Source organism: Ornithorhynchus anatinus, chromosome 17 (assembly GCF_004115215.2).
Source record: "Ornithorhynchus anatinus isolate Pmale09 chromosome 17, mOrnAna1.pri.v4, whole genome shotgun sequence".
In the NCBI taxonomy this organism is placed as follows: Eukaryota; Metazoa; Chordata; class Mammalia; order Monotremata; family Ornithorhynchidae; genus Ornithorhynchus; species Ornithorhynchus anatinus.
Genome location: NC_041744.1, coordinates 38138755 through 38157894, shown reverse-complemented (window position 1 = coordinate 38157894; position 19140 = coordinate 38138755). Strand labels below are relative to the sequence as shown.

General features: G+C 43.7%; 1 protein-coding gene across 6 annotated transcripts in view; it reads right to left on the bottom strand.

Moving 5' to 3' along the window:
* Positions 1–19140, bottom strand: part of SLC9C1 (solute carrier family 9 member C1) — a 119971-nt gene that overhangs the window by 16173 nt on the left and 84658 nt on the right. For all 6 annotated transcript variants that reach the window (XM_029082829.2, XM_029082827.2, XM_029082830.2 and 3 more), the window contains 6 exons: positions 16708–16827; positions 13064–13259; positions 11067–11252; positions 7858–8007; positions 1820–1871; positions 282–430 (listed from right to left, as the gene is read on the bottom strand). In XM_029082829.2, the coding sequence (XP_028938662.1) occupies positions 282–430; positions 1820–1871; positions 7858–8007; positions 11067–11252; positions 13064–13259; positions 16708–16827 (853 nt within the window). The remainder of the gene's footprint in view (positions 1–281; positions 431–1819; positions 1872–7857; positions 8008–11066; positions 11253–13063; positions 13260–16707; positions 16828–19140) is intronic.

Below are 19140 nucleotides of genomic sequence, written 5' to 3'. Positions count from 1 at the left end.
AGCTGTGTTTTCAGGAGCCTTTGGGGTGGAATGCAATGAATCTACAGCACCCGACGGGGGGTCTCAGTGTCTGCAGATTTCCCCTTTTTTGAATGTCCTTCTGATCCGATTACATTCTGTTATGTAGCCTATTGTTGATGCTTCTGGGTCAGCAAGAGATGTACAGTATTCTTGATCGCTGCCGGCGATCTTCCCAAGTCCCTCCCCAAACAAGATACAGCTAATACCAGTCAGAAGAGATGCTCAGGTGCTGAAGACACAGAAGTAATATATTTTATTACCTTATGCATTCCTGAACTTTCTGCTTTACTAATAATTCCTCTTAGTTGCAAACTCCTAAGGATTTCTAAAGCCAGATGGAGTATGGCATTAATTTCCTGTTTCGTTTTCATGGTGATGGCGATATCTGGGTGATCATACTCTAAATACCCTGAAAATTGCAAAATAATGTTTAAAATGTATTCACATTGCAGTTTTTTGTGTAATCAAGATACTCTTCTCTAACTAAAGCAATCAGCTTAACTAAAATTTGGCATTTTTAAAGCAGAGGAATCTTTCAAGCTAAGCCTCCCCAAGGCAGGAAAAGGACTGAGAGAGCAGATCTATGTACAAAACTGTAGGCACCAAGTCTTGACGCAGTTCACTAATTATGTTCCTTTCATATCTGTTGGAAGAGAATGTGTATCTTACCACTGTTGTATTTTTCCAAGGAGGAGGAAAGGGAGGGAAGTAGGAGAAGGGAAATAGAGAAAGAGGGAGGAAGGGGAGGAGGAGGAGACGAGAGAAGAGGAGAAGGGGAGGGAAAGAAGAGGGAAGGAGAGGGAGGGAAGAAGGGAGGGATGAAAGGGGGAAAGGAGGAAGGGGCTTTACACTTTTTTAGGCTTTTGTTAAGTTAAATGGAGATCTTTAAAGGAAGTAAAGAACTCTCTGCTTGAGATGGTTAAGGTTCAGCTCTCTTGGAGGTCAGGTGATTCCTGAGGAATCTCTCCCTCCTAGCATTTATGTGCATATGCTTATACTTGGTTCCTCCCCTACCTGTAATTTATGTTCATCTCTCATGCAAGATTCTAAGCCCCTTGAGGGTAGGGATCCTATCTACTCTACTGTACACTCCCAAATGCTTAGTATAGGGCTCTGTACACAGAAAACACTCAATAAATACCATTGATAGATTTATTAATTCTGTCAGTTCTCAGTCAATGGGAGTTTACAAAAAAATGAAGTCATTCCCTGAGGTTCAACAGTGAGTCCAGAATGTGACTGTGAGCCCCATGTGGGACAGGGACTGTGCCCAACCTTTCTTGTACCCACCCCAGTGCTTCATACACTGCCTGGCACATAATAAGTGCTTAATAAATACCACAATCACTAACATTATTATTAGGGCAGAACTGGAACTTCCCTCCAAGATTTCCAACACAACTTCAGTCTAATAAAAGATGCTGTTCCCCATTTTTTGTGGCCCTGACCATGTCTCAGCTAGAATTGCAATAAAATAGATTTTAACAGGGGAATTATTTTAACAATGTCCCTAGGCTGACTGAATTCTCTGGCCTGCTCAGTTCTTTTTTGTTGTAATACACATCCATCAATCATAATATTTGAGCACTTACTGTGTGCAGAGCACTGTACTAAGTGCTTAGAAAATACAACACAACAGAGTTGGTAGACACTCTCCCTGCCCATTATGATCTTACAGTCTAGAGGGGGAGACAGGCATTAAGATAATTTACTTTTATTTCATCAAATTTATAGAATATGAAAAATTAGTTGGAATGCTACATCCTTGGAGACCAAAACAATGATTAAATTTTCCTACCTAGTTCTTTCAGACCCTGCTTAGCATTCTTTGATACAAGTTTATGCAGCACCTATAAAAGAAACGGAAAACATAACTTCGTTACAAGGCAGGAATAAACATAAACAATTACACACAGGATTTATATGAGCCAATCTAGGGCATGCCTGACTCTCCTATCTTAGGGTTGGGTTTGTGTGTTGGGGGTTGTGTAGAGAGCAGAAAACTAGGGCTATTTGTCTGGTTTGGGCAGGGCCCAACTGTGGAAGGGGAGGGAGGAGAGGAAGAGCGGGCCCAGACTCAACCTGAAGGAAGAGAGTGAAAAAGAATTGAGACCAGGTAGGCATTCCTCCAGGCCACAACTCCAAAACACCACTGGAAGTTCCCACCCCAACTTCCTGTACTACAAAAACGTGAGAATCAGGAGGACTCTGAATGTGCCCGAGGGCACTCTGAGGCACCTGTGAGGCTGCAGCGACATAAAGCAACAGCTGGAGCCAGGGCTCAGGGCCTTGCTCCAACTTCCTTAAGCCTGAAGGGCGCTCTTTTATCTCCTTTCCCCATTCCCTTTCCCGTGAATGTGGCCAACCTAGAAGAAATAGCACCCCCCAGAGTCAACAGCATTGTCCATGGCAGTTTACAGGATGAGGCCCTATAAACTAGGAAGCCAATTTTTTTCAAAATTGCTATAAAATGGAACCAAGACCACTAACCAAGACTCCCAGCTCTGACGACTTGAGGCTAAGGTAGAAAATAGAGGTGGAAGCATATACAAATTTCGCTCTCTTTCTCTGTCTGTGAGTGTGCATGTGCATGCACATGTACATGAATGCAAATATTAGGGAGGTCCGGGATGAATGGGAGAGAGAGTCAATAATAATGTTTTCAGGGTAAATGGGTAACAATCCTCTCTCCCCACGGTACCTTGCGGAGTGGAGGAGACAGAAGATTGCAGCTTTGCTATGTTCTTGTCACGCAAGCTAACGAAATAAATCACTGTACCTTATTGCACGTGGATCTGTACCCTTTACTCACCCCTCCCTCAGACCCACAGCACTTCTGTACATATCCATAATTTATTTTAATGTCTGTCTCCCCCTCTAAATTGTAAACTCCTTGTGAGCAAGGAATACATCTCCCAACTCTGTAACACTGAACTCTCCCATGTGCTTAGCTCAAAAAATACAACTGACTGATTGATTAAACCTCTGACCCATTGATCACACCTTTCCTCCTACCTGGAACTCCCTCCTCTTTCAAAGCCCTTCCAAAATCCCATTTTCAAAGCCATCCTGAAGTGTCATCTGGCCCAGAAGGTTTACCCCATTACATTTTCTTTTCCCCAGGTCAAAGTCTTCTGAAGACCATTTCCACACTCTGGTGGCACCTTCACACTTATGTACTTGCAACCATCTACAGCACTTCTTGCATGCCCTACTGTTTAAGCATGCATTTCTCCACATACTCATCTTTCCTTTCTCTTCTTCCTTCTAGCTGTAATTTATCTCGTGTCTGCCTTCCCCCATCAAATTGTACTCTTCTTAAGGGCAGGGATCATGTCTTCGAAATCTGTTGTACTCTCTTAAGCACTTGGGAAAGGGTAACCACAGTAGGGGCTCAAAAAAGACTACCAATTGATTGAGAGGAGAACCCCTTCCAGCTAATGCCACAGCCCCCAGCACCAAAGACATTATACAGAAGGGGTTCTTTCAAGGAAAATGGGTGGTGGTAATAGGCAGATCAATCATGAGGTATATAGGTGATTGTTTTGTGATGCCCAGGAGAACTGCACTAAAAAGAAGCATGACCTAATGGAAAGAGCATGAGTCTGGAGTCAGAGGACCTAGGTTCTAATTCCAGCCCTGCCACTTGTTTACTCTGTGACCTTGGGCAAACTGCTTAACTTCTCTGTGACTCAGTTAGTTACCTCATCTGTAAAATGTGGTTTAAGACTGTGAGCCCTATCTGCAACAGGGACCGTGTCCAACCAGATTACTTATATGTACTCCAGGGCTTAGTACAGTGCCTGGCACATAATAAGTGCTTAACAAAATACCATTAAAAAAGCCTTGCCTGCAGGAGGTAGAGTGTGGTGTTTCTGTTTGGGGAAATTTCATCTTGTTATTCTGCTGGGTTTTTACACACATGGTTATATTTACATTTTCCACACCACAGGTTTTTTTTTTACTAAACTGAGTAATCAAGGGATTGGATTTTTTGGACAGGAAACTGGCTAAAACAGAGTTGATGAAAAGTAGGCTGGGCAACCTCTTTTCAGGACGGAGCAGTATAAATAATAATAATAACAATGGTGCCAAGCACTGTTCTAAGTGCTGGGGTAGATACAAGGTAATCAGGTTGTCCCACATGGGGTTCACAGTCTTAATCCCCATTTTACAGATGAAGTAACTGAGGCACTGAGAAGTTAAGTGATTTGTTCAAAGTCACACCTCTGATAAATGGCAGAGCCGGGATTAGAACCCACCTCACCTTATAAAGCTGAGGTGAGTAGGTGTTGGGAAATACACCTGGGGAAAACAATACACATTCTGCAAATATAAAGTACCCTAGATGCATATATTAATTGTGTATACATTAATTACATACATTGCATATGTTTATATTGATTGTGAATAAATAGACAAAATATATTACACACACACATGGGCTAGCTGCTGCTACTGATGAGGTTATATATGAGTGTTACAGAGAAATAGTCTATTAGACCCTCATTTCTGCAATAACGTGGCATTATGTTTTGACTAGACTATTTTTAGGGAATTAGAGAACATTTTTAAAAAATGGTACTTGTTACACACTTACTCTGTGCCAGACACTCTACTAAGGGCTGGGGTAGATATAAAAAAATCATGTTAGACATAGTACAGGTCCCACAAGGGGCTCACAGTCTTAATCTCCATTTTATAGAATAGGTAACTGTGACACAGAGAAGTTAGGTGACTTGCTCAAGGACACACAGCAAGTAAGTGGCAGATCAGGATTAGAACCCAGGTCTTCACTCTTTCAACTAGGCCTCACTGCTTCCTTACATCAGAACATCTTCCTGATGTGAACCTGTTTGGATTTAAGCATGCCACCAGTCGAAAGAAATTGTTTGTAGGCTTGCATCAGAGCGGATTCATACTTCAGCACAAATTTCCTTTAACAAGGGTTTTGGGAGAACACAGGTCCTAGCATATAGGAAATTGTGTATAGTCTGCAACATTTCTATCAATAAATGGTATTTATTGAGTGTTTACTGTGTGCAGAGCACTGTACTAAGCACTTGAGAGAGCAGTAGAGTAGACCTGACCTCTGCCCTCAAGAAGTTTGCCATTTGAGGAAACACTGGAGGGACCCTTGACACAACTTGACACAACTTGCCTCTACTTCAGAAAGGGACCAAAATGGAGAATTTCAGTTTAGAATTATGGCTAGGAGAAACATAAATTTAACAGCCAGTAGGCCACGAAGGTAATTTATTTCTTAGGACTGGTGATGCCTTTTACTGAGCCAACCATGCTCTTTTGCTTAGCACCATCTTCCTGAGTCCAGAAGCATGTGCTATGAGATGACTACAGTAGGTAATTAGGTGTGTGGTCATTGAATGGGATAGCTTTGACAGGACTCTTGAGCCAAAGACCCTATTGCACTCTCATCTGATTTTCATATGGCATTCAGGCATTCAGTGGAGGGAGCAGGAGGGACTGAGAGCTTTTGGATACACTTTTCTCCTTTCCGCAGCCCACCATCAATCAGAAAAATGCCTTACTATCGACGCGAATGGATTTTCATTGCATATTGGCCCTCATTTTTTACTCTGCCTCCTCTGACCTCTTGCTCATACTGTTCCTCCGGCCCTCAATTCCCTCCTCCGTCAAATCTGCCAGGCCACTGCCCTCCCCATCTTCAAAATTCTCCTAAAATCCCACATCCTCCAGGAAAACTTCCCCAATTACTTTCCAAGATCTCGTCATGTCATCCCTCAGCATTTCCTCTCCATCCCTAAGGGCACCACTCTAATACTAATTATTAGTATTATTGTTTTAATTGTGTTATTTATTAAGCACTTACCATGTGCCATTCACCGTACTAACCACTGGGGTAGAAACACGATAGTAAGGTCCCACATTGGGCTCACAGCGTAAGCAGGAGAAACAGAAGATACTGAATCCCCATTTTACAGATGAGGGCACTGAGTTGCCTAGAAGTTAAATGACTTGCCCAAGGTCATAAAGCAGGTAAGAGATAGTACCAGGATTAGAAGCTGATCCAAGTCCTCAACACCTTCTGGAGGGATATCTGGCTCCAGCCTCTCCCCTCTTCAGTCTATCCTACATTCTGCTGCCTAGATCATCTTCTTAAAATAGGAATAGGAATGCAGCACTCAACTCAAGAGCCTTCAATGGCCACCTATTTCCCTCTACATAAAACAGAAATTTCTGGACACTGGATCCAAGGCTCTCCACCAACTCCTTCATACACCCCTGTTCTCTTTACCCATGATACCCCAGTTTGACTTCTTTGCTCCTCCCAAGCTGACCACCTCACTGTGCATGTCCTGACCTTTCTGGCAATTTCCTTCCCTCTCAAATAATCTGCCAAACTATATTCTTTCTCATTTTCAAAGCCCTTGCCAAAAACAGTGTAAACTCCCTCTTCCTTGTGGGCAAGAAACATGTCTACCAATTCGGTTTTAAGTCTTCTAAAGTGCTTAGTCAGTTTTCTGCTCAAAATATCCTCTTGATTGTTTGATCCTCCAGGAGGATTTCCCTAATTTCTACCTTCTTGTTTATCAGGATGAATATATATCTATGTATTTCACTTGTTAATCTATGAATTTTTTGCTTATTTTTGAGTTACCAACCACATCTGTTTTTCTTCCTGTTCCTGCTCTATGAATAACTGTCTTCCCATTAAAATGTAATCTCCTCAAAGACAAGGGCTGTGTCTTCTGAGTTGTCTCTGTGCTTGGATCTTCATCATTTGGGCATTTGATATTCACCCCACTCTCAGCACAGATGTACATATCTGTAATTTATTTATTTATATTAATGTCTATCTCCCCCTCTAGGCTGTGAACTTGTTAAAGTACTCAATCACCTTGCCCCTTCCCACTTCACCTTGCTACTTTCCTACTACAATCCAGCCTGTGCATTTCGCTCCTCTAATGCCAACCTACTCACTGTACCTCGATCTCGTCTACCTCAATGCAGATTGCTCGCCCATGTCCTGCCCCTGCCCAGGCTCGCCCTGCCTCTTCATATCCAACAGACAGTTACTCTCCCCACCTTCAAAGCCTTATCGAAGGTACATCTCCTCCAAGAGGCCTTCCCTGACTAAGCCCTCATTTCCTCTTTACCCTCTTCCTTCTACATCGCCTTGAATAGCTCCCTTTATTCAACACCCCCAACCCCAGCCCCATAGCACTTACGCATATAACTGAATAATTCCTTTATCTATATCAATGTCTGTCCTAGACTGTAAACTCGTGGGCAGGGAATGTGTCTGCTACATTGTTATGTTATATCCTCCCAAGTGCTTAGTACAGTGCTCTGCATACAATAAGCACTCAATAAACATGAATGATTGATATAATTGATTGTGGGCGGGGAGCATGTCCACCATCTGTTGTATTGTACTCTCCCAAATGCTTAGTATAATGCTTTGCACACAATAAGCACAATAAGCACACAATAAATACCACTTACTGATTGAGTCTACTTTGATGTTACCCTTCCAAGAACTCAAGACAGTGCTCTGTACCCAATACGACATACGATATCACCATCATCATCATCTGTGGTTCTTACTGAGTACTTACTATGTGCAGAGCACCAAAGTGCTCAGGAGAGTACACTACAACAGAGTTGGTAGGCACTTTCCCTGCCCACAGTGAGCTTACAGTCCAGAGGGGGAGACTGACATTGATATAAATAATTTATAATACATAATTAAAAAATTTAACTACTGGTGACTGACTGAATAAGACCACTGGGAAAATGAAGCCCAAGGACAGCTTTTTCTTTGTTACTTGTATTATTCAATATTCTACTCACCCGTGCCACTGATTTACGACCAGCAATCTGGTCAATTATACATGTTATGTCTGCTTCACCTTGGACATATCCTTTTAATATGGCATACCTAAAGGAGAGCTGGTCACTCAGTTTTTTATCCAGTATACGCAACATCTTTGGTGTTATGAGCTGAAATAAATAATGATGAATGAAGTCATCACTGAACATACACAGACTATCAAAATTTACTAGCAGAAGTAATCCTCACCTGGGTTACAGAGTTGCATTCTGTTCCTAGTTCTTTCCTCTCACCCTCTCACTCTCCAACTATTGGGTTGGTCTGCTTGTCTTTCCTTCTCTCTCACAGTTTGTCCCTCTGTCTGTCCCTGCCTGTCTCATATACTTCAACCCCTCTCTGAATCCCTGTTTCCTGCTACTCCCGGAACAGCCTCACAACCTCTTCTCTCCTTCCCCTTGCCTTCCTCCACTGTAGTCTCTGTCATTCTTCCAGCTTTTGTTCATTTTTAGCTTCCCTGCCCCTCTCAGAATCTCACCTGGTGAGTTTCCAGTGCTCTCGGTCCCACAGTCGACCCCTGGCCCACGTCCTACCTACTTTGGGAGAGTCAATCAAAGGCATACCCATTCCATCCCTAGCTTGGGCAGTGGCTAGCGAGTGGAAGGCAATCTACTACAAGTCAAAACTCACGTGTGCTGGGCAGCAGGGCAGCAGGGTTGGAAATGACCCGACAGCATGAGACAAGACAAGCTTCTCCGCCTCCTCCTATCTGTTATTCCTGTCTTAATTGCAATCTCCTCTCAAATCCTTAAAGGGAAATTGACTAACTGGGTGAGTGAGATTGGGGCTTTTGTTATGATGGTGGTGGGTGGAAGGAGGGCTACAGTAAACCAGGGCCTCGGGCCCCCTCTAGCCATTTACCATGACTGCAGTACACCTGGACAGGTGAGTTAGGTGGAGTGAGGGGGAGCTATGGAGAAGGAAATCCATCCTGGATTTCTACATATGGATGGCATTGTTTTACTCAAGAACACAAAAGAAGACTACATGAGTCTGCAAAGCCCATGGGCATGGGATTCAGTATCTCAAAAAGTTTTCTGAAACATATTGAAGGCTCCTTATGGGAAAGATAAATTTGTAACTGGTTTTGGTTCATTATGACTGTGGTCAATGAGGTGTGTGACAGGGTATCCATTTAAGATGGCAAGTCAACCTGTTTTGTAATGGTAAGTCTGATTTTCAACTGTCTGTCCTCTGTCAGAATCATAATGGAACTGGATGCTTTTATGCCCTTTGGGCCTTTAAAAAAGACAAAACTCAGCACTAAACCTCTCTTAACCTCCCTCCACCAATGCCGCCTGTCAACCCAATGGCTCGGATGTGGCAAGTGGTGGGAGAGGAGGTGGTTCAAGGGTCTCCCCAGGGCTGAACGGTCTAAGATGGTGTGAAATTGGCATACTTCTGCAAAATGGCATGTGTGGCATCATCACATTGTGCTGCAAGCTGGCGTGGCATGCGTGACATCATCTGCGGCTCTTTGTCCATAATTTATGGGAGCCATCAGTGGCCACCCTATCAAGCCCAATAAGAATCAAGATTTGGGGAGAACAGTGATAGCCAACTAGGATCAATATAAGGCTAAGGATTTCTGAGGGGCCACAGTGATTACAGCTGCATGGCTCTGAGCAGGATTTGAGGTTACAGCTGAGAGAGATGGTTCTTCCTCTTCTTATACTCCCTTGTCCCCCGTATTTAGGATCTGCTGGGAAGCAAAGAGGAGGCCGTGACAGGAGTCTCAGATGGGTCATGGGGGATGAAGTGTATGAGAATTCTTGAGGCATAATGTTATGACTAAAATGAATTTCCAGGGTAATTACTTGAGGTAACTGGAGGCTAAAGCTGACACATATGGTACTCCAGCCTACCAGATTGGCATTGCCAGCAGAAGAGGGGAAGCAGGAAGGCCTAGTGGAAAGGGGATGGGGCTGGGAGTCAGAGAACCTGAGTTCTAATTATGGCTCCACCATTTACCTTCTGTGTGACCTTGGACAAGTTACTTATCTTTCTGTGCCTCAGTTTCCTCAACTATAAAATGTGAATTTATTACCTGTTGTCCTTCCTACTTAGACTGGGAGCCTCATGTGGGACAAGAACAATGTCCAACCTGATTAACTTATATCTACTCTTCTCTATATCTCTATAGAGATATAGCTCTATCTCTCTTCTCTATATCTACCCTCCTTCCTCTCCTTCTACAGCCCGGCCCACACACTCCATTCTTTTGCCACTAACCTCCTCATGTGCCTTATTCTCGCCTGTCCCACAGTCAACCCCTGGCCCACGTCCTACCTCTGGCCTGGAATGCCCTCCCTCCTCACATCTGCCAAACTAGTTCTCTTCCTCTCTTCAAAGCCCACTGAAAGCTCAACTCCTCCAGGAAGCCTTCCGAGACTGGGCCCCCTCTTTTCCTCTGCTCCTTCTCCCCTCATCACCCCTACTCCCTTCCTCTGCTCTTGTCCCCTTCCCCAACCCACAGCACTTGTGTATACATGTACATATTTATTATTATATTTATTTTATTAATGATGCCTATAAAATTCTATTTATTTATATTGATGCTATTCATTCCAGTCTACTTGTTTTGTTTCGTTGTCTGTCTCCCTGCTTCTAGACTGTAAGCCCATTGTTGGGTAGGGATTGTCTCTATCTGTTGCCGAAACCAAGCGCTTAGTGCTCTGCACACAGTAAGCGTTCAATAAATATGACTGAATGAATGAATACCCCACATAGTAAGGACGTAACTAATACCATTTAAAAAAAAACCCACAAAAAATACAGCGAGTTCAAAAATAAAACTAACACCTGGTTTTAGTTTGTATAGTAGGAGATCTCAAATCCGTATCGAAAATCTACAGACATCAGAAGCCACATTTCTGGCACCCCACCTCCCCACCACCACCCAGCAGATGCTGCAACTTCTGCTTCTTGTATCAGCATCTAGCTCCTTCCCTTCCTGATAAGGACAGCCAGGGTCCAGTGCCAAGGCTCCATAATGGGCCCTGTTCACCCCAGCCCATACATCTGCCCAGATCTAAGATTGCAAAATTTCCCTGTCAAGCACATCCGTGTGCTGTAGATTTGTGATCTTCTATTGTATGTGAGCATTCATGAGAAACACTATCATTTGATTTCACATTTTCATGGTTAACTGTGTAAAAATAGCCATCTTTACCTTCAGAATACGAAGCACTCTAAGGAATCGAATAATTTTAAAAGAAACCACAACTTGACTCATATCATAGGTGTACTTATCACCCTTGAAGTCAGTAAGGAAGACATCTACGATGCCGCCTAATGTAATGGTTAACTCAAACAGGTTCCAGGCATGTGAGAAATACCCACTTCTCATTGCTGCGATCTGTTTGGGATTAAAAACACCAAATATTTATTTAATTTTACATAACTTACCACAAGAATAGCAACATCTTGGCCATAATCTTGCCTAATTATTAGGTGATAATAGTTACCCTTGATTTATGTGCTCTTATTAGACTCCCCCAAACTCTTAGTAGAATACCCTGCACACAGGAAGTACTCTATAAATATCATTGATGACATGACCTCTTCCCTTAGGGGGAGCTAGTTGGATTTATCTTGATGATGTTGTCTTGTTTTGGTTTTGTTCTGTTTTGCTTTGATGTATGTCTCCCCCGTTTAGACTGTGAGTGTGTTACTGGGCAGGGATTGTCTCTATCTGTTGCCAAATTGTACATTCCAAGCTCTTAGTACAGTGATCTGCACATAGTAAGTGCTCCATAAATACTATTGAATGAATGAATGAAGTACCAGGTACTTAGAGGATTACTGCTACCAAAGCACAGCCAATCACAGATGGGAGAGAATTGGGAAAAGAGAAGAAGGCTAGTTAACTGGGGAGAAGAAATTCCTTGGTCATTTATAGTTGGTTGGGATGGAGCAACCCTGGGGGACAGCATGCAGGAGGAAGGAGGAGTGGGGCTCTTCTAAGAGTAGCAACAGTTCTAACCAGGAACCCAAAAATCCTAAGTAGGAATCCGGGGGAGGGGCGGGGGAAGGCTGGAACCTGGGATTCCCCAAAGGAGAAGGAGGGGAACAGATCAAAAGTACCTGCCCACCAGTTAGCTTATGGGAAAGTAGAAAGGGTACTGGGAAACAGCATGGCTTAGTGGATGGAGCATGGGTCTGGGAGTCAGAAGGACCTGGGTTCTAATCCCAGCTCCACCACATGACTGCTGTGTGACCTTGGGCAAGTCACTTCACTTCTCTGGGACTCAGTTACCTCATCTGTAAAATGGGGGTTTAGAGTGTGAGCCCTATGTAGGGCAGGGACTGTGTCCCACCTGAATAACTTGCATCTACCACAGGGCTTACAACAGTGCTGGGCACATAATAAGCATTTAATAAGTACAATAATAATAATGTTGATAATTCTGGAAAGGAGAAAAGCCAAGAGAGAAAAAGGAAAGGTAATGTGTTCTATTTGTTTTCTAATTGTTTGTAAACATCTGTTCAGTTGGTCTTATTTTTTTAACCTATTTAGAGTGCTAACCTTCTTGTCTGTCTATGGTAGGGGCTCTGTTTGTTGCAGGGTTGCAGGGAGATGTGTTTTCCTGGGAAGCTGAGGGAGGATGAAGGAGATTAAGTCTCCTCTCTCCTTCAGGCTTCCTGCAGCCAACCTTGGGAGAGAGGTTGGCTGGCTGGGTTTCAAACGATGCCTTTGCTGTTTCGGGGTGCAGATTTGAACATTACAGGGCTGTGGGATTGGGGTCTGGTTGGTAGGAGCTCCAGTCTTGCCTGTTCCTGAAAAAAGGAGAGCTTTGGATCCCTGTGGACACTATCGGGCTCTGGAGCTATTTTGGCAGAGATGAAGGGTGGGAAGAAACCCCAGTCTGTCGCACTCTTCCCCTTCTGTAACTCATCTTTACTTCCCCTTCCCCTCTTTCCTCTTTCTCCCCAACCTCCTCCATGACCCCTCTGTGCCCTGTCCCCACAATACTCCACCTGCCCAATGACCCACCCCAGTTCACCTCTCAGTAAAAAGTTGCCTCCCTGGATAATTCAAGCCCTGTGCCTAGATTATCAGGATAAGAAAGTTTCGCTGTACAGTGGGCCAAGGAGAGAGAGAGAGCCACCCGGGGCACCTTTCACACTGGATGCAACCTGCCACAAACACAGACAGCTGTTCATTACCTTGAGAATTGCTTCCACTATGTAAAAGATAAGGAAAGAATGATTGGCCCTTCTAGTTTCTTCCTGATAGATTTTGCTCAGGACAGGTAGCCAAGAAATGATAATGGGAGCCAAATTCAACATTATAGCAAGGTAGCCAGTGTATTCAAATTCATCAGTAAACACTATCTTGTGACAAAGAAAAAGAATCTGGTTTCTGAAAAATATGGAGAGAAAAACAATCACAATGCTGTCATTTTCATCATGAGATTAGAGTTGTCCACATTAATTGACTTTTTACTAGAAAAGACCCTTTATGTTAATGCCAAACTCCTTACCACGAATATAACTCATGGCAAAAAAACTTAAGGGAAGGTGAAAAATTCAACTTTAACCCAACAGAAAAAAAAAATGGTTAGATTAGACTTGGATCAACACTGATTTGAATCTGGTCTACTCATTTCTACTGGCCATCTCTAAGACCTGGCAACCAGCCACCTATTGGCATTTTCTCTCCCCTGCCATTGTCTCTCAAGGTGGCCTCACCTTCTACCACTCCCTCCAGCTCACCTGGAAAGGAGGAGCAGTCGGTCTATTCCTTGCCCTCCAATGTCACCTACTCTACCTTGCCCCCTCTTTCTCTCATCTTCCCTTAATTTAAATCCTCTCTGTCTCTGCAGCTACTATCCTTACCTATCTGCAGCTCTTACCTATCTGGTCCCTCGTCTGCATTTCCTACTTTCATTCCTCAATCCAATTCTGATCCTTCGGGGCTTCAGCCTTCATACAGATGATCACTGTGGCCATCGATTTCCTTTGACTTATAAATTCTGTTGATCTTTCAATTCACCCCACAACATTTACACATGAGCAAGGATAGAGACTGGATCTCATCATCTCCGGACAAGGTTCTACGCCTTCACTCACCATCTCCCACCTACCATTGATCTGATCATAACTGACCAGGCACTTCACCCAAATCCCTTTCTCCCCTAAATTCAGGACGTACCTCTCAGTGTGATCTCCAGACCCTTGGTCTAATCCATCCCCACTATGGACTTCCTGCCAACTCTCCATTCCTTGGTACAAAAGGGCACGTCTTCAACTCTGCCCTTCCACCCAAACCAATTCCCTTGTTTCCCTGTCCCTCCAGCACTCTCACACCACCAACGTCCCCAGCCTTGGACCTCCCCTTCATGGTCTGCTTCCTCCAGTTCTGGATTCTTGCAGTTGAATGCAGCTGGTGGAAATCCAGACCACTGGGCTGCCTTCTGTCACTTTTTCTCCTGCTTTATGTTAAACTTTACCATGGGACCAGCATGGAATCATCCCTCTAACAACCAAAGCAGAAGGCAAATTTAAGGCAATTATGTATTTCCTAACAACTTTCAGGTTTATTAAAAAAAGTTTTAATTCTTTCTACTTCCCACTTTATTTGACAATGAAACCTTGGCCACTGAGGTGTCTTTTCAAATAAGGAAAAACTGAGAAAACTTCTCATCACTGGAATTATTTCTACCTAAGTATGAACTGTTCTGAAGAGTCAGCCAGCACTTTGGACAAATAGTAGTTTCACACTGTACATGAACCCCTACCAGATAAGCCCTGTTCTCAACGAGTCTCACTACAAGAAGCAGCATGGACCAGTGGTAAGAGCATGGGCTTGGGAGCCAGATGACATGGGTTCTAAACCTGGCTCTACCACTTTTCTTTTGTGTGACTTTGGGCAAGTCCCTTAACTTCTCTGTGCCTCAATTACCTCATCTGTAAAATGGGGATTAAGACTGTGAGCCCCATGTGTGGCAGGGACTGTGTCTGATCTGATTACCTTGCATCTACCCCAACATTTAAAACAGACCTTGGCAGATAGTAAATGCGTAACAAATACCATAATTATTATTACAACATAGAACGTGATGCTGCCAAAAAATTCTGCTGTTACTCAGAGTCCCAGGCAGGATCATACATAAACAAACAACAAGCTGAAATCCAAATCAAGAAAGTCAGCATGTTGTGTGGGAGACAGACCAAGCTGACTCATATAGGGTTAGGGAAAGTATCTTTCTACTCTGTTATACTGTACTCTCTGACATGCTTAGTTACAGCGCTCAATAAATATGACTGATTGATTAATTCATAAAGTCAAACAATACAGGGACCTAGAGCTTCTACAGAAGGCAGATCTGGTGTCTCACAGTTTCAAAAATATAAGTTCCTTGAAGGCAGGGACTGTGTCTTTTACTTCTTTTATACCTTTCCAAAATACCTAGTCCAGCGCTCTGCACACTTAAGTGCTCAATAAATACCGTCATAGACCTACTTAGCAGAGTTTACTTCAAACTGCATAATAGGATCTCCAGCAACAAGTATTGGAATGTAATCAGTCAGCCAACCTCACAACAATTATAATTTAAATCAAGCTTTGCAGGGTGGAACATGTGAGAAAAATACATGACGGCAAAATGTTCAAACATTTTGTGGCCAAGTGAGTTGAAAATGGGCCCAGATGGGATCTGATCTCCTTTCTGATCTCCCTTCCTCCTGTCTCTCCCCACTTCAGCCACCTCATTCTGCTGCCTGGATTATCTTTCTACAAAAATGCTCTGGGCATGTAACTTCCCTCCTCAAAAATCTCCAATTGTTGCCTATCAACCTTCACCTGAAGCAAAAACTCCTCACTATTGGCTTCAAAGCTCTCCATCACCTTGTTCCCTCCTATCTCACTTCCCTTCTCTCCTTCTACAGCCTAGCCTGCACACTCCACTCCTTTGCCGTTAACCTCCTCCTGTGTTTCATTCTCGCCTGTCCCACCGTCGACCCCTGGCCCACGTCTTTCCTCTGTCCTGGAATGCCCTCCCGCCTCACATCTGCCAAACTAGCTCTTTTCCCCCCTTCAAAACCCTACTGAGAGCTCACCTCCTCCAGGAGGCCTTCCCGGGCTGAGCCCCCCTTTTCCTCTGCTCCTCCTCCCCTCCCCATCGCCCCTGCTCCCTTCCTCTGCTCTACCCACTTCCCCACCCCACAGCAATTGTGCCTATTTGTACATATTATTCTATTTATTTTATTAATGATGTGTATATATCTATAATTCTGTTTATCTATTTTGATGGTATTGATGCCTGTCTACTTGCTTTGTTATGTTGTTTGTCTCCCCCTTCTAGATTGAGAGCCCATTGTTGGGTAGGGATTGTCTCTCTCCGTTGCCAAATTGTATTTTCCAAGTGCTAAATACAATATTCAATAAATATGAATGAATGAATGGACCTCAATGTCAGTTTAGTAATCTTCAAACACGGTTATCTATATACATGTAGATGGGTAATCGTTTTGGTGGATCGTATGTGGATTGCTCTTCAGAATGGCTTCTTGTACCTGATCCTTGTAAGCACGTGATATTCACTCCACCCTCAGCCCCACAGGTCTTATTTACATATCCATAATTCATTTATTTTTAGCAATGTCTGTCTCATCCTCTAGACTGTAAGCTCCTTGTGGGCAGAAAACATCTGTAATAACTTTTTTGTAGACAGACTCTCATGAGCACTTAGTACAGTGGTCTGAACCCAGAAAGAGCTCAATAAATACCACTGATTTATACAATACTAAATGAAAACCATTGCAGTAACACAAACGCAGACACACATGCATAACTATTTATTACTTGCCTTGATGGGATTCCTTTCTCCTTTTTTGTATTATATACCCAATTCAGCAACAATTTTCTCAGGAGATGCAGTAATTTTTTGCTTTCAGAATAAGTCCTTATCGCCTGAAGGTTCATATATCTAAAACAAAAAAGGCTCCAACAGATCTTTCTGGAGTGGTTTAAATTAGTCCTGCTTGGAAGTGAGGCAGTTAAATGATTTCCCAAGTGATAAAGTGATAAAGATGGAATGGCTTAAGGAAAAAGCATTAGACAAGGAGTTGGGAGATCTGAGTTCCAGTCCCAGCTCTGCATCCCTGCTTGCAAACTGGGACAAGTCACTTCCTTTCTAAGGGGCCTAGTTGACTCATCTGTAAAATGGGAATTAAATACCTGCTCTCCTTCCCTCTTAGATTGTGAGGTCTCTGCGGGGCTGAGTCCAATTTGATTGTCATTTATCTATACTAGCTCTTGGCTTGGAGAAAGCACTTAATAAACACCATCATTAACATCGTTATTAGGAAAGGCACATAACCATTTAAAATGCTTATGACATCAAACTGGCCAACATTGTTGACACTTATCCAGCCAAAATTCCCAAAGAAATACTGTTGCAGCAGTTGGAGAGCTTGAGACAATAGAGAATCACACAGATTGTGTTTCTCAAAGACAGCACACACAGAGAGAGGAAGAAGTCAGACAAAGGGTCAGACAGAGAGGAACAGAAAAATAGCATTGAATGAGGAAGGCAGCAACCTTTGAGAATACAGTACAGAATCCACAACGACTGTGAAGGTGGGTGCCTCCTCCTACCTGCCTTTAACAAAGACCGGTAACACCCAGGGATATCCGGGAGATGTGTCAAAGATGAGGAAACCCAATCTAGGCCAGAACCTGAAGCCTTGTGGAAAGAGCCCAAGCCTGGGAATCAGAAGGAACTAGGTTCTAATACCGGTTCCATCACTTGTCTGCTGTGTGACCCTGGGCAAGTCACTTAACTTCTCTATGCCGCAGTTACCTCATCTGCAAAATGGGGACTAAGACTGTGAGCCACATGTGGAACATGCACAGTGTCCAACCTGATTATCTTGTATTTATCCCAGTGCTTAGTTCAGTGCCTGGCATGTCCTAAGTATTTAACAAATATTCTCTCCCCACTCCAGTCTATACTTCATTCTGCTGCCCAGATTATCGCTCTACAGAAATGATCCAGGCATGTCACCCCCCCTCCTCAAAAACCTCCAGTGGTTGCCTATCAACCTTCGCATGAAACAAAAACTCCTCCCTCTTGGCTTCAAAGCTCTCCATCACCTGGTCCCCTCCTACCTTACCTCCCTTCTCTCCTCCTACAGCCCACTCTGTACACTCCGCTCCTCTGCCGCTAACCTCCATCTGTCTGGCAGCCAACCCTTGACCCACCTCCTACCACTGACCTGGAATGCCCTCTCTCTTCACATCCACCAAAATAACTCTCTTGCCCTCTTCAAAGCCCTACTGAGAGCTCACCTCCTCCAGGAAGCTTTCCCAGACTGAGCCCTTCTTTTCCCTCTGCCCCTCCTCCCCTCCCCATTCCCCCCTACTCCCTCCCTCTGCTCTCCCTCCTTCCCCTCCCCACAGCACTTGTGCATATTTGAATATATTATTTATTACTCTATTTTATTAATGATGTGTACATATCAATGATTCTATTTATCTTGATGTTATTGATGCCTGACTACTTGTTTTGTTTTGTTGTCTATCTTCCCCTTTTAGACTATGAGCCCAGTGTTGGGCAGGGATTTTCTCTATCTGTTGCCCAATTGTACATTCCAAACACTTAATAAAATGCTCTGTACACAGTAAGTGCTCAATAAATACGATTGAATGAATGAATGAAATATTATTTTTTTAAAAATGGATCAGGAAGGGGTGGAGGAAATTGGGAGGCTTGGGCTCAGCTGGTGGGAGGCAATCAGCTGGCACGCAGGTATGGGATGGCCATACACCTATATCTCCTGAACTGCAGCATTTTGGACCTCCTGGTGGGTGGGTTCATTCTTTGGGCAGTAGCTCTACAGGACCAGTGGTTGTGGCTCTTGTGAGTTTTCTTTCAGGGACCCACCTAGGAGTTCATTGTCAACAACACAAAAACAGGGCAGCAGTGGGCAACAAATCCATGCAAAAATCCCAATCAGCTTGAAGTTCCTGGCCAGACAGTTGCACTCATTATCTGTTTAAACTGACTGATTGACCAATTTGCCTAACAGTGCAGCCTTGGACTAACAGTTCCATAAAACCTCTCCTACTTCACCTTTCTGCTCCATATCCGCATCCCTGCCCATTGGTAGCTTCCAAGCCCAGTCTTTCTGTAGGCGGGAGTTGAGGGAGGAAGTTAAGATAAGGTCTGTGAGCTGAGAATTTCCCAGAGCAGTTCAGCAGAGGAAGAGAAGGTGGGGGAACTGTATGAGGGAGGAGT